Below are 23,005 nucleotides of genomic sequence, written 5' to 3' on the forward strand. Positions count from 1 at the left end.
AAGATTTATGATACACAGCCTTCCACTGTCAGAAAGGAGAGGTAGGTCAGCAGCGTAAAGTCAAGGAGGGATTCTGTGCGGGAGACCTTGGTGCAGAAGGGGACATGATAACTATGTGGGGGGAACTGACAGGGGACGGGACTGCTGGGAATTTGGTGTACAAAGACATGTTGTGAACAAGTCTTTATAGTGGTCTGGGTCCAGATAGAGAAGGAAAGGGAAAGGGAAACGCTGCTAAGTTATACGGATGGGAAATGGTTGACAGTCATGAGGTAACGTTTTGCATGGGGTCCAAGGCCTGTGAGCCTTTAACTACACGTCTGCTCTGACCCAGCCATGATTTATATGGCCACCATTAAATACTACGGCGCATATAAACCCTTTAACAACACCGGTATCACTGACCATGCCATCATTGAACTGAGACCCCCACCATCTCTACAAAGAAGAGGCCCTCAGTGGTCTCCACCTCAGGGGATTACAGTATCTTGATGATCTTTAGAGCTCTGTCAATGGCCCCTTCACCCTAGGCCATCTTTTGTCATTGTCACATAATGCCATATTGTGTCCCAACACCTGGAATGTGACTCACGTTTATGGGACAATGACAAAAGCCAGAAACTACTGGAAAGAACATTCCTGCTTGACCTCATAAAAGGCGCAAACATTGATGATGTAAATGTGAAAAGAGGAAGTCTGCCGTGATCTAGAAGGTGCGTGTGAAGTGAAAATTTACATAAGGTGCTCTACCATGAGACTATGTGCTGAGCAATGCCCTATATACTACGGGATGATGAACGAACACACCCCAGTGACCTCAGATAATAACAACTCAAGAACCCGCCACACCTTCCATGACTGGAGATGAACATGACAGCTCCTACACACGACCATGTGATCTCATACATTACATCAGGCCCTGTAGATCTTCTTGCATCACCAAAAGACATGAAGCTGACTGTTTATCAAATGCTGTTGTCGGCCAAATTCTTGGTTGGTTCACGGTTATCTTCCCTAAATCCCCCATAAAATTGAATGGCATGGAAGTAGCACCACAACATTGTTTATCTCCATTGGTAAATCTGGCCATACATAGTAGATGAGGTTGTATGAAGACCCAGGTCCATCGAGCCCAACCTATAACCCTATAGTGTATATCCAGAGATAAAATCCTTCCCGTTACATTCTTGGGGTTTCCCGTCCTCTACAGCATGATCACAGGATAGGCCATTAGCATCTGATGGGTGGTAGTCTGCTACTGCTGTGGATGGGTTTGGAAGTAATAAAACAGGGACGGGTCTGCAGCTTTTCGTCTATTATTTGCTTCAGCCCCATCCACAACCAGATCAGGTGATCAATGCAGGACCCAGGTGTTGGACACCCACTAGGGTTGAGCGATCGGGAAAGATCGGATCCCAATCGGTGATCGAGCAAATTGATCGAAAGTCGGATTTTGAAATTTTAAGATCAGCTTAACCCCACTGTGTATATAATATACAATTAGGGTTGAGCGATCGGGATCCAATCTTTCCCGATCGCTCAACCCTAATTGTATGATCGATGGGTGATCGAGCAAATTTCACAATCGAAAAATGATCGGAAATCAGATTTTCAAATCGATCCTGAAATCTCAAGATCGGCTCAACCCTAACACCCACCGATCAGATACTGATAGTCTATCCCGTAGACAGGTTATCAATATAAAATCTCACTGTGGTTGGGATCCCACTGATCCTTTTTTTAAAATGGGGTTTCTAAAGTTGACAATCCCTTTAGAGTCAAATTATCTATACCCCAATAAAGTCCACAACGCATTTCTGAGGTCATGTAGATCTAGCATATTACTTACTCAGAATGATAAACACAGTCTTCATCAAGTTGATCATGGTCTCCCGATACTTGGGGTGGAAAGACGTATGCCTGGACATCCTGGCCATCTTCCTCTTGACATACACAAAAATATGCAGGTATACCACCATCATAATGATGAATGCCACCAAGTTGGATACTGCCCAGAAGATAAGATAACTCCGACTGTACAGAGGGGCCATCCGCGAACAGGTCTCGATACTACAAATACAATGCCACCCAAAAGACGGGATCAGACCCAGCAACAAAGCCGAGAGCCAGATGCAGGCAATGAGGATGCAAACGCGTTGGTTGGACATCTTACTGTGGAGCTGCATAGCGAAGACTGTCTGGTGCCGTTCTACGGCTATGGCCAATAGATTGGCCACTGACGCTGTGAGGCTGGTATCTAGTAAACTTTGTCGGAGAAGCCAGGTCTTCACCGTAAGACTAGCAGTTCGTGGACCAGTATGGAACATGAGATAAGTGTAGGCTACTCCGGCAAATAGATCCGCAGCCGCTAGGTTCCCCAAAAGATAGTAGATGGGATAGTGGAACCTCTTGTTTATTATGATGGCCGTAATAACCAGGATGTTGGTCAGAAGTACAAAGATGCACACAGTAAGTCCCAGACCGACCACCAGACTGTCCTTCGTTCTCCATTCCGTAGTTAGGTCTTTGCCGCTGTTGTTGTAGAAGAAGCCGATGCTTTGGTTAAAGTAACACTGCTTCATTTTAAGGGGGTCGGTGAACCCTGGAAAGAAAAAAATGAATTAGGGAAATTAGAACTGTACGAAAAATAGTAAAAGAGACTCAGAGACATCCAGAAAAAACTCGTAACACGCCATCACACATCACCAATGACACACTAAGAGCAAAATGACCATTACTAGAACCTGTTTTACCTTTACACAAGGACGAAAGTGAGATAATATCACCCAGGCCTCCCTCCCCACCATCTCTGCCCTCCACTACATCCACTCCACAAGAATCAAGTTTTGCAAGTTAATTCAACAAAACATGTCCGAAACAATGGCCAAAAACAGCAAAAAGATAAGAGAACAGACAGATATTAGACTGGACAGATAAACAGTATTAAATACAATACCTAACACCAAACTATCAGAGTCTACGAGCCGTATCTGATGGTAGAGGGTAAGGGTCACATATTAGGGACGTAGGAATGACTTCTTGTTCATGGTTGATCTATGAAGGACGTGTTTAAAGGGATCATATCATTGGATAGCCTTTTTTTCTCCTTAACACATAGGAATAATCTTAATAAAGGCTATTCTTCTCCCACCTTTAGATGTCTTCTACGTGCCACAATGTCTGCACACCAGCGTACTGTGTAAGAGGCCACAAGAAAATGGACGCTTACACCAGCTTACTGTGTAAGCGGCCATTTTCTTGTGGCCCAGGCATGCGCAGTCGGCTCTGCCTGAGGCCTAGAAGATTGAAACCCAGGACGAAAGAAGACACAGGGGGAGGGCGTTCCAGAAGAAGATGGAGGCGGCGCTGGAGATTTCTCTTCCAGCGTTGGGGACGCCCCCCAGTGCTGTTTGGACGATGGGGGCCGCCTCCAGTGCTGCGAGAGAAATCATTTGCATACCGAAGAAAACTGGGATTTCTACTGAACAGCGGTGCGGAGAAGACATCTGAAGGTAGGAGAAGAATAGCCTTTCTTAAGGCTATTCCTACGTGTTATTGAGAAAAAAAGCTTATCCAGTGATAGGATCCCTTTAATGGCAAGAAAAACAACAACCTGAAGAAATCCAGTTTCTGACATAGTGTAAGGCCCGGTTTTGGCTTCCAATGATGTGAAACAGGTTTGATGGACATACCTGACAGTGACCAAAAAACACATTGGATCTACACCGTGACACATATCTGCCATTTGTCAGAACCCATCACACTCATTGGTGTCAGCAATGGTATGTCCACCTCGACATGTAGCCAGTGTCGAACTGAGGTTCCTTGGGGTCACACTCCAACAACCACTTGGAAATAATCCATAGTACCCTTCAAATTTGGGTGTCTTCTGCTGGACCATTATTGTGTTAGAGCCTGGGCCTACTAGAGGATCCTCTGGTACCCTGGTGGCCACTCTGACACTGTATGTAGTCCGTGGTTGTCAGAACATGCTGGGTGTTGTCACTTCCCAATAGTTGGAGAGTCGCAGCTTCAAGACTACTTTTAGGTCCTCCGGAGCCAGTGATGTTCTTTCTAGTAGCTCTGAGCTCAGGCTGATATAATGGGATCCCAAATGAGGGATACCCGTTTTTAGCTGTAAAAAGACATTTAGTAAGGGGGTTACCTAAGATAAAGTACCACTGTACTAGACTGTATGAAGTCCTAAGACCCCCAACTACCAACAGTGAGGAACTTGCTTGATGGGTATCTATGATGATCGCCATCTTTGTACCTCTAGGCACCAGGAGGCCAAAACACTGTACTTATACAGAACCCTCTGCGGACTATTTCTGCCCTGGAGGCATCTGTCATTGTAAACCTACCCCCCCACTTTCGGATCATATTGTCTCCGGAGGACCTTATTTAAAGTTCTGAACCCCTTGCCTGGCCCTAGACGCCCAGCTACCGCCCACACTGTATATTTTCCTTATAATGAGCTTGACGCTTGCTATAAATTACTACAAAGGTGTATATAATCCTGCGAGGTAACATTGCGAGCTAATGAGAGGATGCTGAGCCCGGTGACATCACGGGGATGGGAAGTCAATAGACACAACAGTGGTTTGTACACAAGAGATAAGATTGTAGGTGCCTTATGTCTCCACTGCACATTTATCAGCTCCACATAATCTCCTTCAAGTCAATGAGTTCTTAAGCAAGCCCATACACCTCAGCCCGTACACCTATACATATTCTATAGCTGTCAGACGAACGCCACCTCTCCGAATCTCCCTATCAACATTCATCACAATAAAGGGCTCTGGTTGCAAGAGCTTACAATCTACAAGCTTGGCCAAGCGTGCATGTGTACTGAATAAAGAGAGTGAGTTCCTGAGATCAAAATAATTGGTCGGAGGTTCAAAGGACCCCATACACATTAGATTTTCGGCCAGCTCCACCAAAGTCATTAGGTTTTATCAACCTCAAGTTTGCAGGTGGCCATAAACCTTAAACACCTAGCCACCCTGACCTCGCCATATACACGCACACTTGGTTTGGCTCAGTGTGCATGTACTTACAATAGGGAAACATTTGCTGTGCATTTAAGTGCAAAATGTGCCTTAGTTCATGTAGTTGCTCAATGACTAGAGAAACAGAAACTAGTATGTGAGAACCGCTCTGGTACAATCCTAAGGGACCGAGGAAAGAATTAGGCAACCGGAGCTTCCCATCTGTACAAGCCCTTTCCATAACTTTATGAGGAGAGATGGGGTCAGCCAAGGACTTCTCTTATGAGCCAGAGAACACAGAATCTGGAGGACTCAATACAAGCATGTCTTACACCATCACCCGCAATACTACCTGACAGCCAAAGAATGGGGCGCTCAAATAGGAGCTCCATTGCAACCTAGGGGATGCTGCGACTGCGATTTCTGGGGGAAGGAGTCGATCGGCTCCATGATGTTCTTTGGTCATGCGTGTAGTCCTAGTCTAAATCCCAGACAAGCCCCATCATAAAAATTTCATTCAGACAAGTTCTCTGTTTCTAGAAAAGTTGGGTAACACCTTGGCTGCCTTTACAATTCCCACAGGGGTTTCTGTCCCCCACGGCTCTTACTTACCCGCCAGGTCCTGCAGATATGAGAGATTACAGACAGACTCGTATAACTGGGCAAATCTGACATTTATGAATCTTATTTCCTGGAAATTTAGCTAAAAAAAGAAACCTGCAGCTCTTCACACATTCTCGTATACAGACATGGCGATAGATTACACCTCCACCTCCATTACTGTTGTCTTCCTGTCTTACTACAAGACACCTCCAGAAGACCTCACACCCATCTTTTCTGTATCGTATATGTCTGACGACAGCCATGGTCACCCAAACAACTCAATGTAGACACTTCGAAGTTGGTTTCTCCTTAACCTTTTGTCTCAAAGCCGCTCCCAACCTACTCCTGTGTCATATGCTACATGGTGCAACTTTTCCCCCAGGCTCTGTCCTCTGCCCAGTCCATACCGTGGTCTTCCAAGAGCGTCCAGCCCTACTCTTACCACTGATCAATGTAGTAGTCATCTTGGAGTTGTGTTCAGCTCCTTCAGTCCTTCCATGAGGTCCTGACAAGCAGCATCTCCTCCCCCCTATGAGGCGCACAGCATAACTCCTGATATACAAGCCACTGCCTGCCGGTACAGACCTGACTATTTCCAAATACCAGCTACCTGTAAGGTGTGACGGGGGGAGGACCTTACCTTTCAAGAAGAGCACACCCCTCTGGTCTATGCTCAAGTTACAGTTAACACACTCCTGCCAGGAGAAGACAATATTATAACCTAAGAGACAGCACCATACATGGCCCCTCACCCTGCTTTATGACAAAATCCACCATGTCGTAAAGCAATGGGCTACAAGAATGGACTGTGCATGGTACTTTTTACCTTCTGGGCTATGAGACCACACCATGCAAAGCCCCTCACCCTTCTGCATGGAAAAATCTAACATTTAGCAAAGCAGTTAGCACATGGCAAAATCCACGCAGTAGGCTAAAAAAACTGCACCATTGATGGTCTTGGAACCACCACGCATAGCAAAATCCACCATGTAGAAAAGAAGTGGGCTACAACACTGCACCATGCATGGTCCTTAACACACCAGCATGGCAAATCCACCACATAGCAGTGGGCTATAACACTGCACCATAAAGGGTCCCTCGGCCCACTGCATGACAAATAAACCATGTAGTATAGTAGTGGGATATGAGACTGTTCCATGTATCATCCCATGTATGGCAAACACCACCATGTGCGAAGTGACTGCACCATGTATGGATCACGTTCTGCACCAGTAGATTATGAGAGGTCCCTCAAGCCAATGCATAGTAAGAATCCACAGTGGTGGACTATAAGATTGCGCCCCTCATGGTCCCTTGGCCCACTACATGGCAAAAACCAACATGTGGCACAGCAAGATAAAATCACACATCAAAATTCAGCTCCATTTCTATGCAAGTGGTGAACCAGAGAGCTGCACCTTGAACTCCAGACTCTTGAGATCTTAGTTCTTCTATAATATGGGCACAATCTGCGATTCTTCTTGCCCTGCAGAGAGAATTGTACATTTTCCCATCACCTTGTTCCGAGGCTCTTGCTCTGTGAGTCACATAAGGGTATTATGGTGAGGACGTCCCTTCTATCACTTCCTCTATTACTACATGAATGACTCTCGGTGACACAGTCTCTCCAACGCCGGGGACAATACACCAGGCCTGTGTTTCCTCCAAACGGTCACACAAAAAAATTTGTTGCAACGTGAAGACAATATTAACCCTGTAAAGGTCAAGCCAATGCCATTGATGTTCGATTTCAATATGGCGGATGTTCTCATTCGTTTCCCAAAAACCCTTAGCAGGCATCCCTAGTCCCTGTACACTGCGAGGTAGCCTTTGGGGTTTTACGGCCGGCCCAAAACTGAGTTTTCATACTGATGAGCTATCCACAGGACAGATCATGCCGATCTTAATACTTGAATATTACTTGGCACTCCACCTACTGTGCGTATGATCACATGCTGAAGACCTATCTTATGGATTTGGGTCCAGAAAACCCCTTTAATGAGACATAGTACATATTGTGACCCACTTCACTTCTCAACCAAGCCAAGAGTGCATGTGCACAGGAGGTTAGGGAGTCAGTCGATAGGTATCTCACGTGTATGGACTTTCTTTTGTCATTACTGCGGTCGTGGTGCTCAAAGAGGACTTTTCACCAACCCCAACTCTTTGCATCCCTTAAAGGGGTTGTCCCATCATGGACACTTGTCCTCCATCCACAGGATAGGAAAAAAGTGTCTGACCGCTGGGGCCCCATCACCACGTCTGAAAGTGAATGGAGCTCCAGTGTGCTTGTGCGTTCCATTAACTTCTATGGGGCTGGGACTGGGAAGTGAATGGAGCACCGGTCAGGAAAGAGCACTGTTGCTCTATTCATAAGGAGGCCTTAGGGGGATTTTCGGTCACCTGTCCCTTTGATTACTTGAGGGACCTGGCAATCGGACCCGTAGTGATCAGACACTTATTCCCTATGTCCATAATGAGACAACCCCTTCAATAGACACCCCTCCCCTCTATTTTACTCTAGCCCTCACCATTCTTGAGCAATGAGTACAGTTAGTTTCAGTGCCTGATATGCCAAAATAGACTTTCTACTGTGAAGTGGATGAAGGAGCGGGTATAGGTCCCAATTAGGGCAGACTGTGTCAGATCTCAGAATCACACTTTCTTGCCTGCTTCTCCTTGAGACCACCCACTTGACAGTTACAAAGCTTAACTTACACATCAGGCACCATAAGGAACTATATTAACTGCTCGGGAATGGTGGGGGATAGCGAAAAAATTCCACCTGTGCAGGAATAAGTGAAAAATCACCTATTAAACAATGCTCTTAAAGGTCCTCTTTAAAGGCTATCTATGGTCTCACCCCTGTGACCCCTGGTATCTCACCGATTCTGAAAAATGCAAGTCACTGAGACAATAGGTCACATGCACCTTGTTCCGCTTGTATTTTTAGTTCACTGCGAGCCATAATGTAATATATAATGGGAATGAGATATTATCAGACGAGTTCAGATCATCTATAATTTTATTTCCAGATTCACAAAGACCCTGTACAGACCTCACTGCCACGTGCAGAAGCCCCATGTACATACATTTATCTGAAATCAGGGCCATATGGAAGTACCAAATTTTACCATACTTATAAACTCACCTAACCCCCTGGTGTATGTGTACTCAAAGTGAGCCCCACTTGTATTGGACTCATCGTGAGACTACAGGGAGCATGCTTAGCCAATTTTCCAAGGTCCCTAACCCCATGGGCCTTGGCATCTGTTACCTTTCTATGAATCTGTACATTACATTTAATGTGTCGCATTGTTCCAGGTTCCAGCCTGTATGACACTCCAGAGCTGCGCTCACAATTCTGCAAGCTGCAGAGCTCAAATCTTTGGAGATGCTGGATGTCCCAAAGAAGTGAATGGAGCGATGGACACACTCCATTTGCAGGGGTCGATCCCTTGTGGACTACCATGGTCATACCTGGGGGCCTGAAACGGAGGTCACAGTGTGATAACCAATTTTATTAGTCTCAATGTCTCCAAAATGAAAAGTGAAGTAAACATGGAATAGGTCGGAATTAAAAATCTCTTGAAGTTCTGTTTCTACAGATTCTGTGCAGATCTTTATGTCTACAAGGTAACGGGCATAAAACCTACCCTGTGTTGTCCAATTCTGTCGCCATACTTGCTTCCCCTTCCCCAAAAACAGCACCCAACACGCCTCATAGACTGTAACAGGGTCTGTCGGATTTCCACCAGGACATAACAGAGCAACATGTCTGATTTTTATCGCAATCTACAATGGAAACTCAGATTCATTGAGACAATAAACGAAAAATTCTGCCAAGAGGACTCAGCCTTCAAAGGAGCTCGGCCAAGTTGTTAGGGGTGAGTCTGATAATAAGGTTACTCAATTTATTAAAGTTTCCAAACCAATCTTCTGGCGCAAAAGTGGCATGTTAGGAGCAAATCTGATTGTGACAAAAATGATGGCACTTTTTAAATTTTCTGACCAACCTGCTCTCCGGTTTTCGGAAACGTGGGCAGAAGGGGGCAGGGACACCTCAGCCTGACAGATTTACTATATCTTACACTGGAAATGTGTTCTGGAGATAATATTACTCCCTAAGGGGAAGAGAGATCACCTTCTCAGGCGTATGGAGTCTTACAAAAGCCTTTTTCGCTCCACTGGGGGGATTATGGGAAATATATGCAAATCTGTTTTCCAAGATGTAAATAGGATAACAGTGCCTCTGTTTGCTGCCCTCTAGGGGTAGCCCCCTTAAACATCATGCCCGACTTTTTCAACAAGCCTTTGTTGCTATGATGCGGGGATTGGCCAAATCAATATCCCAGCTGTGGATGGCACTGTTGTGTGAGTTATACCTGAAATCTGCGACCGTCCCTCATTGGTGTAGGATGGCGTCTGTCACTTGGGTTCTCAATATTAAAGGCATTGTCAATACAGAACTAGGGAAGGACCTTCCACCAGTTCAGGTGCTTAATATTTGTTAATAGGCTCCTTCTAGTCACAGTTGGAATTTTCTCTCCAGCCCCCACCGTTCTGAGCAACAAGCACAGGTAGTTTTGGTGCCTGATGTGCTATTTCAAGGGATTGTTCAATTCAATATTCCACAAGGAGGCTGGGGAAGATGAAAAATAAAAACACGTACTAACCTGTCCCTGGTGTCCTGCTGTCCTGTCCCACGGAACCGTGGTGCTTCTTCAGGCAGAAGTCCTCATATCACGTGACCGCTGAGGCCTAAGCAAAGGAACCTGGACGTCACTCACATACATCGCATATGACGTCCCGTGTCCTTTTCTTAGGCTGCTGATTGGGCTTAGTGGTCAAATGAGGCGAGGACTTCTTCCAGAACAAGACCCCAGGAGCAGCAGGACTGGACCGTGGTCGGAGGCACTGAAGCACTAGGGACAGGTGAGTATTCGTTTTTTCTTATTCACCTTCCTTGGTGAAACTGTATATCCTGAACAACCCCTTTAAGTTTTATAATGTTAGGAAGGCGGTGTCAGGCAAGGGGTGTGATTCAGAGCACCAATCAGAGGCATTCCGAATCACACCCCTTGTCTGCTCCTGCCTGACAGCACAGAGACTAAACAGTATATCAGGCACCAAAACTAACAACATTGATTGCTCAGTAATGGTGGGGGCTAGAAAAAAATACAACTGTGCCAATATCACTTGAGCAGAAGCTATCAATTATGTAAGGAACTGGACTTGCAAGGTCCTCCTTAAGGCCAGGGCACTATGTACATAATAATTTCCCCCTAATGTTTCCAAAGATAACCAGCAGAATTGTAAATGCAGCTCTGGAGTATACAGGCTGTAACTCAATACGAAACAGCTCCGAGATGCAGAAACAGAGGCCTAGGAAGCAAATGTTGGTAACTGAGTCTTTTAAGATTCCTCTGACTTTGCAAAATCCTCCGTAAAATAAGGATCGCATTACGGTAAGCCTGGACTGGACCTGCCCCTGGTGTTTATATAGCTGAGCACCCCTGATCTCCAAAATAACAAAGCCGGCCTAGGATAACAGTCTTATCTGATGCTTCTCACACTCATAAGGCCCTTCTTCAAACAGTCCTGACAAAAGGTTGCAGATAACTAGGGGGGTTCAGGCCGGATCCTTTGTATATACAGTGGTTATCGGGCACTGTCCTCTGGGTCAGGGTTACTTGTAAGTCTCCTCATCATGGCTGGAGGGTGCAGACACAATGCCATATACTTATTGCAGTGTCTACCGCCATTCCAGAGAGATAAAGATGAGCACTGACCATCCAGGACCATCATTATAGGAGTCAGCACCTAGAAATCCCGTAAAAAATAACATGATCCAATGATCGCCACCGATCAACAAAATGGCGATCTAGTTACGTCAATCGGCTATCAGGAGCGTGCAATCATAACTTTATCCCTGTGTGCACAGAGCGATGTGCTGCAGCGGTCACATGAGTGATGTATTTCGGGTCATTGATGCAGGACGGGACCGGGTCAGAAGCGCTGATGTGGTGGAGGTTATAATGGATGAATATAGGCTATTTCTTTTACCTTTAGACATGCCTATTCAATACAGAATACAATATAAAGTTATCCCTCTCATCCACAAGGCTCTCCATAATGCCGCACCTCCCTACATTTCCTTCCTCATCTCTGTCTACCGCCAAACCCGTGTTTTCCGTTCACTCAATGACCTAACACTTACATCCTCTATTACCAGAACCTCACATGCTCGTATACAAGACTTCTCCCGAGCTGCACCACTTCTCTGGAATGCTCTACCCCGGACAATCAGATTAACTCCCAATTTCTACAGCTTCAAGTGTAAACTGAAGACACATCTTATCAGACAGGTCGATCACAATTCCTAATGTAAACCCTTTCGCAGTTAGAACCTCTAAAATGAACCCTCCTCTGTTCACGTTCCTACATTACCCCACAGCAGTGATGGTGAACCATTTAGAGACCTAGTGCCCAAACTGCAGCCCAAAACCCACTAATTTATCGCAAAGTGCCAACACGGCAATTTAACCTTAAAGGGGTATTCCCACCTCACATACTCATCAGTCTTTACTGCTGTAAAATCTTCTTCCTGGTTTCTTGCATCATTTGGTGGGCGGGGTTTCACGTGCAACCTGCCATTTAGCTCCGCCCCCAAATTCCCGTGTAGCTCCGCCCACCCATATTGGACTATGAAGTACAGGCAGCAGCAACTCCATTCTGTGTTACATACAGAGACTGCCTGTCTCTGCCATAATGAACACAATTGAATTAGCTAGCCTGATAACTGGGAGAACAGAAGAAATGAAAGCAGCTCCTCTCCCCCATCTGAGAGCAGGAAGCTAGGTCACGTGGTGTAGACACAGGAATAGCTAGAAACACAGGCTCGCTCCCTGCACTTAGCCCCTCCTCCCTCCCCCTGAGAGCAGCAGATACATCACTTGACTCATGAACAGCTAAGTCAGGGCTGTGGACACAAAAAATTGAATAAAGTAAGATAGTGGACAAACAAAGCAGTTTTGCTGAAGCAGTGTATTTAGGAAAAGTCTTACATCCACATTAACCAGCAGTATAGATAGGATCCTTGTGATGGGACAACCCCTTTAATACTTTTCAGATCCACAATTACGGAGCCGCAAAATACAGTCATGTGAATACGGCTTAGGGCTCGTTCACATCTGCGTTGTGCTCTCCGTACTGCAGGTTTCCGTTTCCTGCATAAAACAGAGCAGGATACGGAAACCTGCAGGAGTCTTTCTTACCCATTCATTTGAATGGGTGAGAAAGCTGGCTGGCCGTGAGTGGCGGTGAGCGTTTTGCGCTCTCCGCCACGAAACCGGGACCGGGTTTTTTTAATCCGGACACAGAGTTGGACATGCAGTACTCTGTGTCCGGATTTAAAAATCCGGTTTCGCGGCGAAGAGCATAAAACGCTCACCGCCGCGCACGGCCGGACCCGGTCTGTGGTTTCCGTCTTCTGGCATGCAGAAGACGGAAAGCACAGAACGGAGAGTAGAACGCAGGTGTGAACCTAGCGTTATACAGAGCTTTCGATGATACAAAACAACTTTTTACCAAAAGGTAAAAGTTTGCATTTGGCATAATTTTGAACAAGTAATGTTCACTATTAACATCACACAGGATCTGTTTTATAGTCACCGTGCAATGTTATTACAGTCTGTACTAATATCACTTGTCTGCTATAAAACAGATACTGTGTGATATAAATAATGAGGGGTCCCCACACAGAGGGCCCCAAACAATACAATCTGCTCCAGAGTGGCACCCACACAGTACACTTTGCTCCACAGTGATCCCCACACAGTACACTTTGCTCCACAGTGATCCCCACACAGTACACTTTGCTCCACAGTGATCCCCACACAGTACACTTTGCTCCACAGTGGCCTCCACACAGTACACTTTGCTCCACAGTGGCCTCCACACAGTACACTTTGCTCCACAGTGATCCCCACACAGTACACTTTACTCCACAGTGATCCCCACACAGTACACTTTGCTCCACAGTGGCCTCCACACAGTACACTTTGCTCCACAGTAGCCTCCACACAGTACACTTTGCTCCACAGTGATCCCCACACAGTACACTTTACTCCACAGTGATCCCCACACAGTACACTTTGCTCCACAGTGATCCCCACAGTACACTTTGCTCCACAGTGATGCCCACACAGTACACTTTGCTCCACAGTGATCCCCACACAGTACACTTTGCTCCACAGTGATCCCCAAACAGTACACTTTGCTCCACAGTGATCTCCAAACAGTACACTTTGCTCCACAGTGATCCCCACACAGTACACTTTGCTCCACAGTGATCTCCAAACAGTACACTTTGCTCCACAGTGATCCCCACACAGTACACTTTGCTCCACAGTGATCTCCAAACAGTACACTTTGCTCCACAGTGATCTCCAAACAGTACACTTTGCTCCACAGTGATGCCCACACACTAGTCTGTTCCACAGTGACCCCCACAAATATAATCTGTTCCACAGGTGGGTGCCCACAGAGAGGCCTCTGAGTGCCATCTCTGGCCCTATATAAATAAAATTAATTATTATTATTATTATATTGATGTCCAGTATGTTATCGGGGGAGGTTATATGGATGAGTATAGGATATTTATTTTACTTTCAGTCATATTGATGACCAATATGTTATCGGTGGAGGTCTGACATCCGGGACCCCCAATGATTAGTTGTTTGAAGATGCTCACAGGTGTTACATTCATCGGTCACATGTTACAACGGTGGCTCAGTCTCATTCAAGTGAAAAGAGCTGAGCTACAATACCAAGCAGAGTCCCAACCATATATGAGGCGCTGCGCTTGTTATTCAGTAAGAAGGTCGCAGCGCTTACCCGAACGCTGTGCGCTCTTCAACCTGCTGATAGACACCCACCGATCACATATTGATGGCCTATCCTAAGGACAATGCTACACCCTCGGATTGCCTATGGTCTCCATACAGTGCTTATAATAAGAGTACTATGCCAAACAAAGTAAAGTTCTGGTTTGGGGTTCGACAGTGGTGACCCCATTGTGGGCATTTGGTAGCCATGTGACATTAGGAAGCCTGCTTCTTATATAAATGTAAAGTACTTTCCAGTTCACCCAGCAGGCGTGGTGTCCAAGGAGTCTTTGATCTGAAGACCCCTCACTGTTACTGAGGAGCCATGATAAGAAGTGGTTAACTAGTAAGAAGCCCCCAGGCGCTGAGCTGCGGAGGGTATGGGAATGCCTGCGTGTGTTGTATATCTACAAGGGCTGTACATTGAATCCCTGTTTACATTATTACATTGATCCCGAGCAGATGTTCCTGCAGACGACTATAGGGAGCGACACTATAATAAACTGCAAACATCATGGTGTCACCTAAACAACTGGGACCCGTAAATCTCTCCACTCCAACCTACAGCCGTTGCAAGACGACAACTCCCAGTATCAGTGACTGTCAGACCATGGTGGGAGTTATGGATATGGAGAGCCAGAGGATGGAGTCCATAACTTGCCATAGGCTACGTGCACAGTCCATGGTGGATTTTCTGCAGAATTTGCATTGCAATCCTCATGGCACACCAAATTCCGCACGGATTCCAAAGGATCCGTAAAAATTGCTTCCCCTGAAATACGCTATAGATTATACGCCTGCAAATCCATATGAGAAATTCTCAGTGTATCCGATTCGTTGGCACCAACCGATTACCTAATGTATAAGGCGTCGAGGATGTCGGGAAGAAGAAGGATTGGGCGGGTTGAATTTCATAACTTTTGTTCGTCCTGGGGGGGTTTCCAGGCTACCAAAGCAGAAATAAGGGCTTGTTCACAAGGTATCGTGCTGAATTTGTCAGGCAAAAATTTCAGCTTCAGGAGTTTGGAGCAGATTTTGATGCTGATTCTGAAAATCTACTCCAAAAACAACTCCAAAATCTGCCTCCTATTCGTTCCAATGAGAGTTTGATGCAGATATGGCTTAAAAAAGAGCAGGATTCCCATCAACTAGCAGAAAGTAATCTTCCTCCCATTGAAATGAATGGGATTTCTGCCTCAAAATCAGCTCCAAATTCCTCGGTGTGAATACACCCAGAGCACTGCGGCCTCTCCACAGAATACTAAGTACAGCGCCGTACATGGTGTAGAGGCTGGGTTTGGTATTACAGCTTCGCCGCATAGACTTGAGCTCTGAACATGTGCCTGTGAAGTGGAAGTGAGCCCTGCTACTTCATCAGACTGCTGATCAGTGGGTGTCCGGGTGTTGGACCCCCACTGACTTTCAATTCACGAGCTATCGTAAGGATAGGTCATCAATTGATAAAGCCTGGAATACCCCTTTAAGCAGGCCATACATATTAGATGTGTATTAGTCGACTCTCCCCCGTATCTACTATAAGTATCATGCGGTTGGATTTCATCATGCCGATCCTTTTTATTCCCTCTCCCAGTTTACTACACGTGCACTCCTTGGACTGAGTGTGCATGTGCATTTAGGAGTTGGGAGAGATAGCCCTAAAGTGAAGGGCCAGCTTCATTTCACTCTCCTTACTGAAAACACACACCTGATGAAACCGAGCATGCATGTATATAGGAGAGTTGGGAGGAATAGCTGGTTTACAAAAGAGTGCCTTAAAGGAGATCCCCTTAACAAGACTGTGCAGGGCGATTTCTTGCAGTACTTAAGGACACGGAGAAGGAATGTGAGCCTCTTATCAGCGGTGTGAGGATGTGGCTGCCTCTCGGGTGATATCATGAGCCCCCCTGAAAGTGCTGGGGGATTGTGGCGACAGAATATGTTCTTGGCTGCTCCTCGGCTGATGTCATTGGGTTTTGGTCAAGCACGAATACAGCCTGTTCTCTGGTTATTAAGCAATGTCATGAACTTTACAGCCAAGAGCTCGGGTTAGTAGAGTGAAACAAGACGCCTTCTGAGACCCCCAGATATAGGACCAAGATCCAACCGAGGAAGGAGCCGCTACTTCTCCAAGACGTGCAACCGCCAAACACAAGGCAAATTAACATCTGCAAACCTACCTACCTTTATACTGTGGCCCTACATACATATACAACCATACAGGCAATCCAAGTATAGAAATACAACAGAATAAACAACACAAATACATAAGACGTACATCCAGACAACACTGAGACTGCAACACCAAGGACAAACCGAGGGAGTAGCCGTTGTGGCTAATAATCTGCGAATAGTCATGTTTTAAGCGCCTCGCTCCAATCTGTGACATGTGGGAGGGGCATAAAAGCCAGATTTTTTTTAAGCACATGAAACCACAAAAACCGAGGTGATGTGGGAGGATTGTACAATGTCTCCTGTTTACTAGTTATCACCACATTGAGAGGGACAGAGGCCATGAGCCGGGAGATCCTGGTTTATCACTCCGGCAGATCACTACGAGCCTAGGCCGAGGTGTCGGCAATGTTCAATGCTATGTGTCCTGGTGATTGGGAGAACAACAACTAGGGTTGATAGATCGGATCCCAATCGGCGAGCGAGCAAATTTCACGATCGCGATCGGCTGGAAAATGACCGAAAATCGGATTTTAATAACGATCCTGAGATCTCATGATCGGCTTCACCCTAACAAAAACATATTGGAATGACAGTAAGAGATGCGTGGAGGTGAATCTCTGTACAGGGGGATCATCTGATGTGTAGGGATCCATTATGTACCACAGGTGAAATTGGATGTCTAATCCCGAGTCTACGGCAGCAGTGTCCATACAAATCATTGGAAGGAGTTTACATGACATTGGGCTACGAGCCTGACATCCAGTTGCAGGGGATCCACTGACCTCACGTCACCTAACTAACCGAACTAACCTCATAGTACTAGGCCAAGGCGGGTAAGAGCGGGGATTTTTGTAGATGGGGCTCATACTCAATACTGAATAAATCCAGATGCTTTGACTATTTAGCTTCCATTTGCAGATCATTATCATGTCCATCCATCCTGGGATTTACAGAATTGTAATAAGGGTGCATTCACATGGAGTAATGTGTCGCGTGACCTGGCACGTATACACCGTGTGAGATTTTGAGCGCTGTATACGCTCCCATTGATTTCAATGGGAGTTAGTCTCATATACGCCGCGTTATTTTGCGGCCATGATTTTGCGGTCGTAATTATACGATCCAGGCTCCCATTGAAATCAATGGGAGAGTATACGGCACTCAAAGTCTCACACGCCGAATACGTGCCACATCATGCGGCACGTTACTCCGTGTGAACGCACCCTAAGGGTGCATTCACACGATGTCTTTTGGCTCGTAATGTGGCATGTAGATGCTGCGGGAGCTTTTGCGGGCCGTATACGCTCCCATTGATTTCAATACGCGCAAAATCATGGCCGCAAAATAGCGCCGCGTATACGGTCCCGGCTCCCATTGGAATAATTGGAATCAATGGGAGCGTATACGGCTCACAAAAGCTCCCGCGGCGTCTACGTGCCACATTACGTGCCAAAAGACATTGTGTGAATGCACCCTTAGACTTCTCCCTCTCGATGATGTAATTTCAGTGTTCAGGTGTGTACATACATACATACATACATACATGTGTACACACAAACTTAGGTTACGTGCACACAGCGTTTTCTGCAAATATTTGGAAAAATCTTCAAAAATCAAGTATTTTGCCTGTGGAATCCGCAGCAGAAAAATTGAGGTGGTTTTGCCATAGTTTCTGTTGTGGGTCAATCTCATTCAATGGGGTTAGTCAGTGGGTAGACATGAGATTGGACTGCAGCAGAGATTTCAGCACTGACGCCACTGTTGCGCAAACACAGCTGAACCATGTTACAGAAAAAAAGCAGCAAAAACACTTGGGTTTCCACTGCAGTTTACCGTTTTACCATCATCGTTCCATATAAAGCCTTATTCACGTGTCCACATTTGCAGATGTGCGATGTCTGGGATTATCATGGCCGCCACTCCGCCCGGCTTATTTGTGGACGGTGTATAATCTGTGGTTGATCCGCTCATATCTGGTTTTCAATGGATTCATGGTCCACGGAAAAAATAATGCAAGTCTGAATGAGTACAATGAAATTAATAGATACGTAGGCCTACCATAAAAACGGCATATGGCGCACATATGTGAGCTGCGGATATGTGAATAAGGCCTAAATCTATGGGGAAAAATGCAGAGTTTGCCGTGCTTCTACAGTGTTTCTGCAATATTTGTCAACAACATGTGGCCTTAGCCTTAGATGGATATAAAATAGATGGATAAATAGATAGATAGATAGATAGATAGATAGATAGATAGGAGACAGATAGATAGATAGATAGATAGATAGATAGATAGGATACAGATAGCTAGATAGATAGATAGATAGATAGATAGATAGATAGATAGATAGACAGATAGGAGATAGATGATAGATAGATAGATAGATAGATAGATAGATAGATAGGAGATAGATAGATAGATAGATAGATAGATAGATAGATAGATAGGAGATAGATAGATGATAGATAGAGAGATAGACAGATAGCTAGATAGATAGATAGATATGAGATAGATGATAGATAGGAGATAGATAGATAGATAGATAGATAGATAGATAGATAGATAGATAGATAGATAGATAGATAGGAGATAGATGATAGATAGGAGATAGATAGGAGATAGATAGATCTTTGATATATAGATGGGAGATAGATAGATAGATAGATAGATAGATAGATAGGAGATAGATAGATAGATAGGAGATAGATAGATAGGAGATAGATAGATAGATAGATAGATAGATAGATAGATAGATAGATAGGAGATAGATAGATAGATAGATAGATAGATAGGAGATAGATAGATAGATAGATAGATAGATGATAGATAGATAGATAGATAGATAGATAGATAGATAGATAGGAGATAGATAGATAGATAGATAGATAGGAGATAGATAGATAGATAGATAGATAGGAGATAGATAGATAGATAGATAGATAGATAGATAGATAGATAGATAGATAGATAGATAGATAGATAGATCCCTAAAGTAGGGGCTCTTGAACCCCTGTTCTGTGGGGTCTCGGGCTCAGAGGTGAGGGTGGTAGGGTGCAAACTGTAACCACTGTCTTGGGCGCCAATGCCCCTTGCCATTCAGTTGGCACCTGTATTATGTATTAAGGGTTACCAGCGGCGTGCCCTGACCCCTGTGTCCTCACTCCTAACATGTGGGTGGTTCCGATGAAAGAAAAATCATCCAGGGCCAAAGACCACAAACTTCTCTTCCAAGATTATAAGGAGGAAAAGAAGAATTCCAGAGCACAGCACAAATCCAAGCAAGACACCTCGGGCGCCCAATGAATGAAAACACACCATGTTGTTCTTGGATGTTGTTGTGAGATGCAGGGAGTGCGGCTTCCTGCTACAGCGGGCGAGAGGTCACCAGAGAACCTCACCGTGACTCACACAAGTGCAAAAGAGGTCCAAAGATGGAGACCTGGTCCAATCACTGACAACCATCTCCGACCAACCATAGCCATGAGATGTATCAGATAACATGTAAGCACTGATCAATATCGGGTCTGGAAACTGCAGGCATGTCAGAATGATGTCACAGTGATGACCTGGTGATGTCATAGTGAAGTCTTAGTCTTAAGTCTTATTGAGGTCTTAGTGATATCATAGTCTTAAGTCTTACTGAGGTCTTAGTGATGTCCAATGATATCAAAGTGAAGTCTTAGTGATGACACAGTGATGTCATAATGATGATGTAATGATGCTACAGTGATGTCATACCGCTATAATAGTGACACATCAGAAGGTTTGATCAGGTGCTAACCACAACTCTATAAGGAAAGCTGATCAGCACTTCTGTCCCTTCCTTTCTGTGATCTAGGAATATTTCAGCACCCAGGTCCCACCTATCCAAAGTCCGGAGATGTCACTGTGATATTACACATATACTATAATATAATGTATATAACAATCACATATGGAGCAATACAAGTATCTAGTCATACTGATGGTAGATAGATGCATAGATATGGGATAGATAGATAGATAGATAGATAGATAGATAGATAGATAGACAGATATGGAGATGATAGATAGATAGAGAGAGAGAGAGAGAGAGAGAGAGAGAGATAGATAGATAGATAGATAGATAGATAGATAGATAGATAGATAGATAGATAGATATGGAGATAGATAGATAGATAGATAGAGAGAGAGAGAGAGAGAGAGAGAGAGAGATAGATAGATAGATAGATAGATAGATAGATAGATAGATAGATAGATAGATAGATAGATATGGAGATGATAGATAGATAAATATGAGATAGATGATAGATAGATAGATAGATAGATAGATAGATAGATAGATAGAAGATAGATATAGATAATAGATAGATATAGATAGATAATAAATAGATAGAGATAATAGATAGAGATGATAGATAGATAGATAGATAGATAGACAGATAGATAGATAGATAGATATGGAGATGATAGCTAGATAGATAGATAGATAGATAGGAGATAGATAGATAGATAGATAGATAGATAGATAGATATGGAGATGATAGATAGATAGATAGATAGATAGATAGATAGATAGATGATAGATAGATAGATAGATAGATAGATAGGAGATAGATAAATAGATAGATAGATAGATAGATAGATAGATAGATATGGAGATGATAGATAGATAGATAGATAGATAGATAGATAGATAGATATGGAGATGATAGATAGATAGATAGATAGATATGGAGATGATAGATAGATAGATAGATAGATAGATAGATAGATAGATAGATATGGAGATGATAGATAGATAGATAGATAGATAGATAGATAGATATGGAGATGATAGATAGATAGATAGATAGATAGATATGGAGATGATAGATAGATAGATAGATAGATAGATAGATAGATAGATAGATAGATATGGAGATGATAGATAGATAGATAGATAGATAGATAGGAGATAGATAGATAGATAGATAGATAGATAGGTAGATAGATAGGAGACAGATAGATAGATAAATAGATAGGAAATAGATGATAGATAGATAGATAGATAGATAGATAGATAGATAGATAGATAGATAGATGGATGGATGGATGGATGGATGGATAGATAGATAGATAGATAGATAGGAGATAGATAGATAGATAGATAGATAGATAGATAGATAGATAGATAAATAGATAGGAGATAGATAGATAGATAGATAGATAGATAGATAGATAGAAGATAGATAGATAGATAGATAGATAGATAGAAGATAGATAGATAGATAGATAGATAGATAGGTGATAGATAGATAGATAGATAGATAGATAGATAGATAGATAGGAGATAGATAGATATGGAGATGATAGATAGATAGATAGATAGATAGATAGATAGATAGATAACTCAGGTATAACTCTCTGGTACTCACCGAACATGATGAGCTCCTCCTCAGTGACAGATCCTCAGTACAGTCTATGATATACAGTCCGGGCTCCCGGGTGCAGGGCACTGATACACTGGATGTAGTCGGGGATATGTCGGGCTATAGTGTACAGTAGAGTTAGTATATAGTATATAGTACTTGTGTGTCCTATACCGGTCTATAGTATATAGTACTTGTGTGTCCTATACAGGTCTATAGTATATAGTATATAGTCCTTGCCCTGTGCCCTATGCCGGTGTATAGTATATAGTCCTTGCCCTGTGTCCTATGTCGGTCTATAGTATACAGCAGTGTATCCAGCAGTGTATGTAGTCTGTCCGGGGCTAGTTGTACTCTGCTATGCGGGACGTCAGTGTATTGTACATATACTCATCGCCTATAGAGTGCGGTAGGTGTAGTCGGCCATTCCCGGTATTACAGCCCGGTGTCCCCGTGCCCGGCCGCCGCCTCTCCTCACTCCTGACAGTCTATGCTGTGCCTGATGCTGATAGAGGGGAGGCGGGAGCGCAGGAGGGGGCCCCTGCCGGCACTCAGGTTACATTGGGGGCAGGCGGTGTACTCACTATACACTGCCCTCCCCCAGTCCTGCCCGCTCAGGCCGGTACCACAGGGGATGACATTCTTGGCGCACTGTCACCTCAGAGGCTCCGTGTACCAGGCTGAGGCTTGTTACCTATAGCAACCTATCAGCGTGCAGCTTTCATCTCCGGCACTGCTCCGGGAATATAAAAGCCGCGCTGTGATTGGTTCCTGTGACCACTTGTCTTTTCTATGGCAGTTTTTATACATTGTTCTCCAGTGTCCTTCAGATGTCTAATTAGACTGCTCAGTTAATGTTCTCTTAGCTCTCATCCAGCTTTCCTTGTTTCCTGAACGTCAAAAGTATCCAGTTATGCAAAGATACAACACTGCCGCCCCATCACAGGGTACAGTCCGACA

General features: G+C 44.4%; 1 protein-coding gene across 2 annotated transcripts in view; it reads right to left on the bottom strand.

The window, feature by feature from the left end:
* The window catches only part of LPAR2 (lysophosphatidic acid receptor 2), a 38,515-nt gene extending 16,009 nt beyond the window's left edge, over positions 1-22,506 (bottom strand). The window contains exons 1-2 of one of the 2 annotated variants that reach the window (XM_075272668.1): positions 22,052-22,506; positions 1,850-2,602 (exon numbers count right to left, since the gene is read on the bottom strand). In XM_075272668.1, the coding sequence (XP_075128769.1) occupies positions 1,850-2,602; positions 22,052-22,058 (760 nt within the window). In that variant the 5' untranslated portion in view covers positions 22,059-22,506. Of the gene's footprint in view, positions 1-1,849; positions 2,603-6,036; positions 6,118-22,051 lie in introns of those variants that run through there. The other variant, XM_075272667.1, reaches the window with a different exon arrangement.
* Between the last annotated feature and the right edge of the window lie 499 nt (positions 22,507-23,005).

This window comes from Leptodactylus fuscus, chromosome 5, assembly GCF_031893055.1.
Source record: "Leptodactylus fuscus isolate aLepFus1 chromosome 5, aLepFus1.hap2, whole genome shotgun sequence".
NCBI lineage: Eukaryota > Metazoa > Chordata > Amphibia > Anura > Leptodactylidae > Leptodactylus > Leptodactylus fuscus.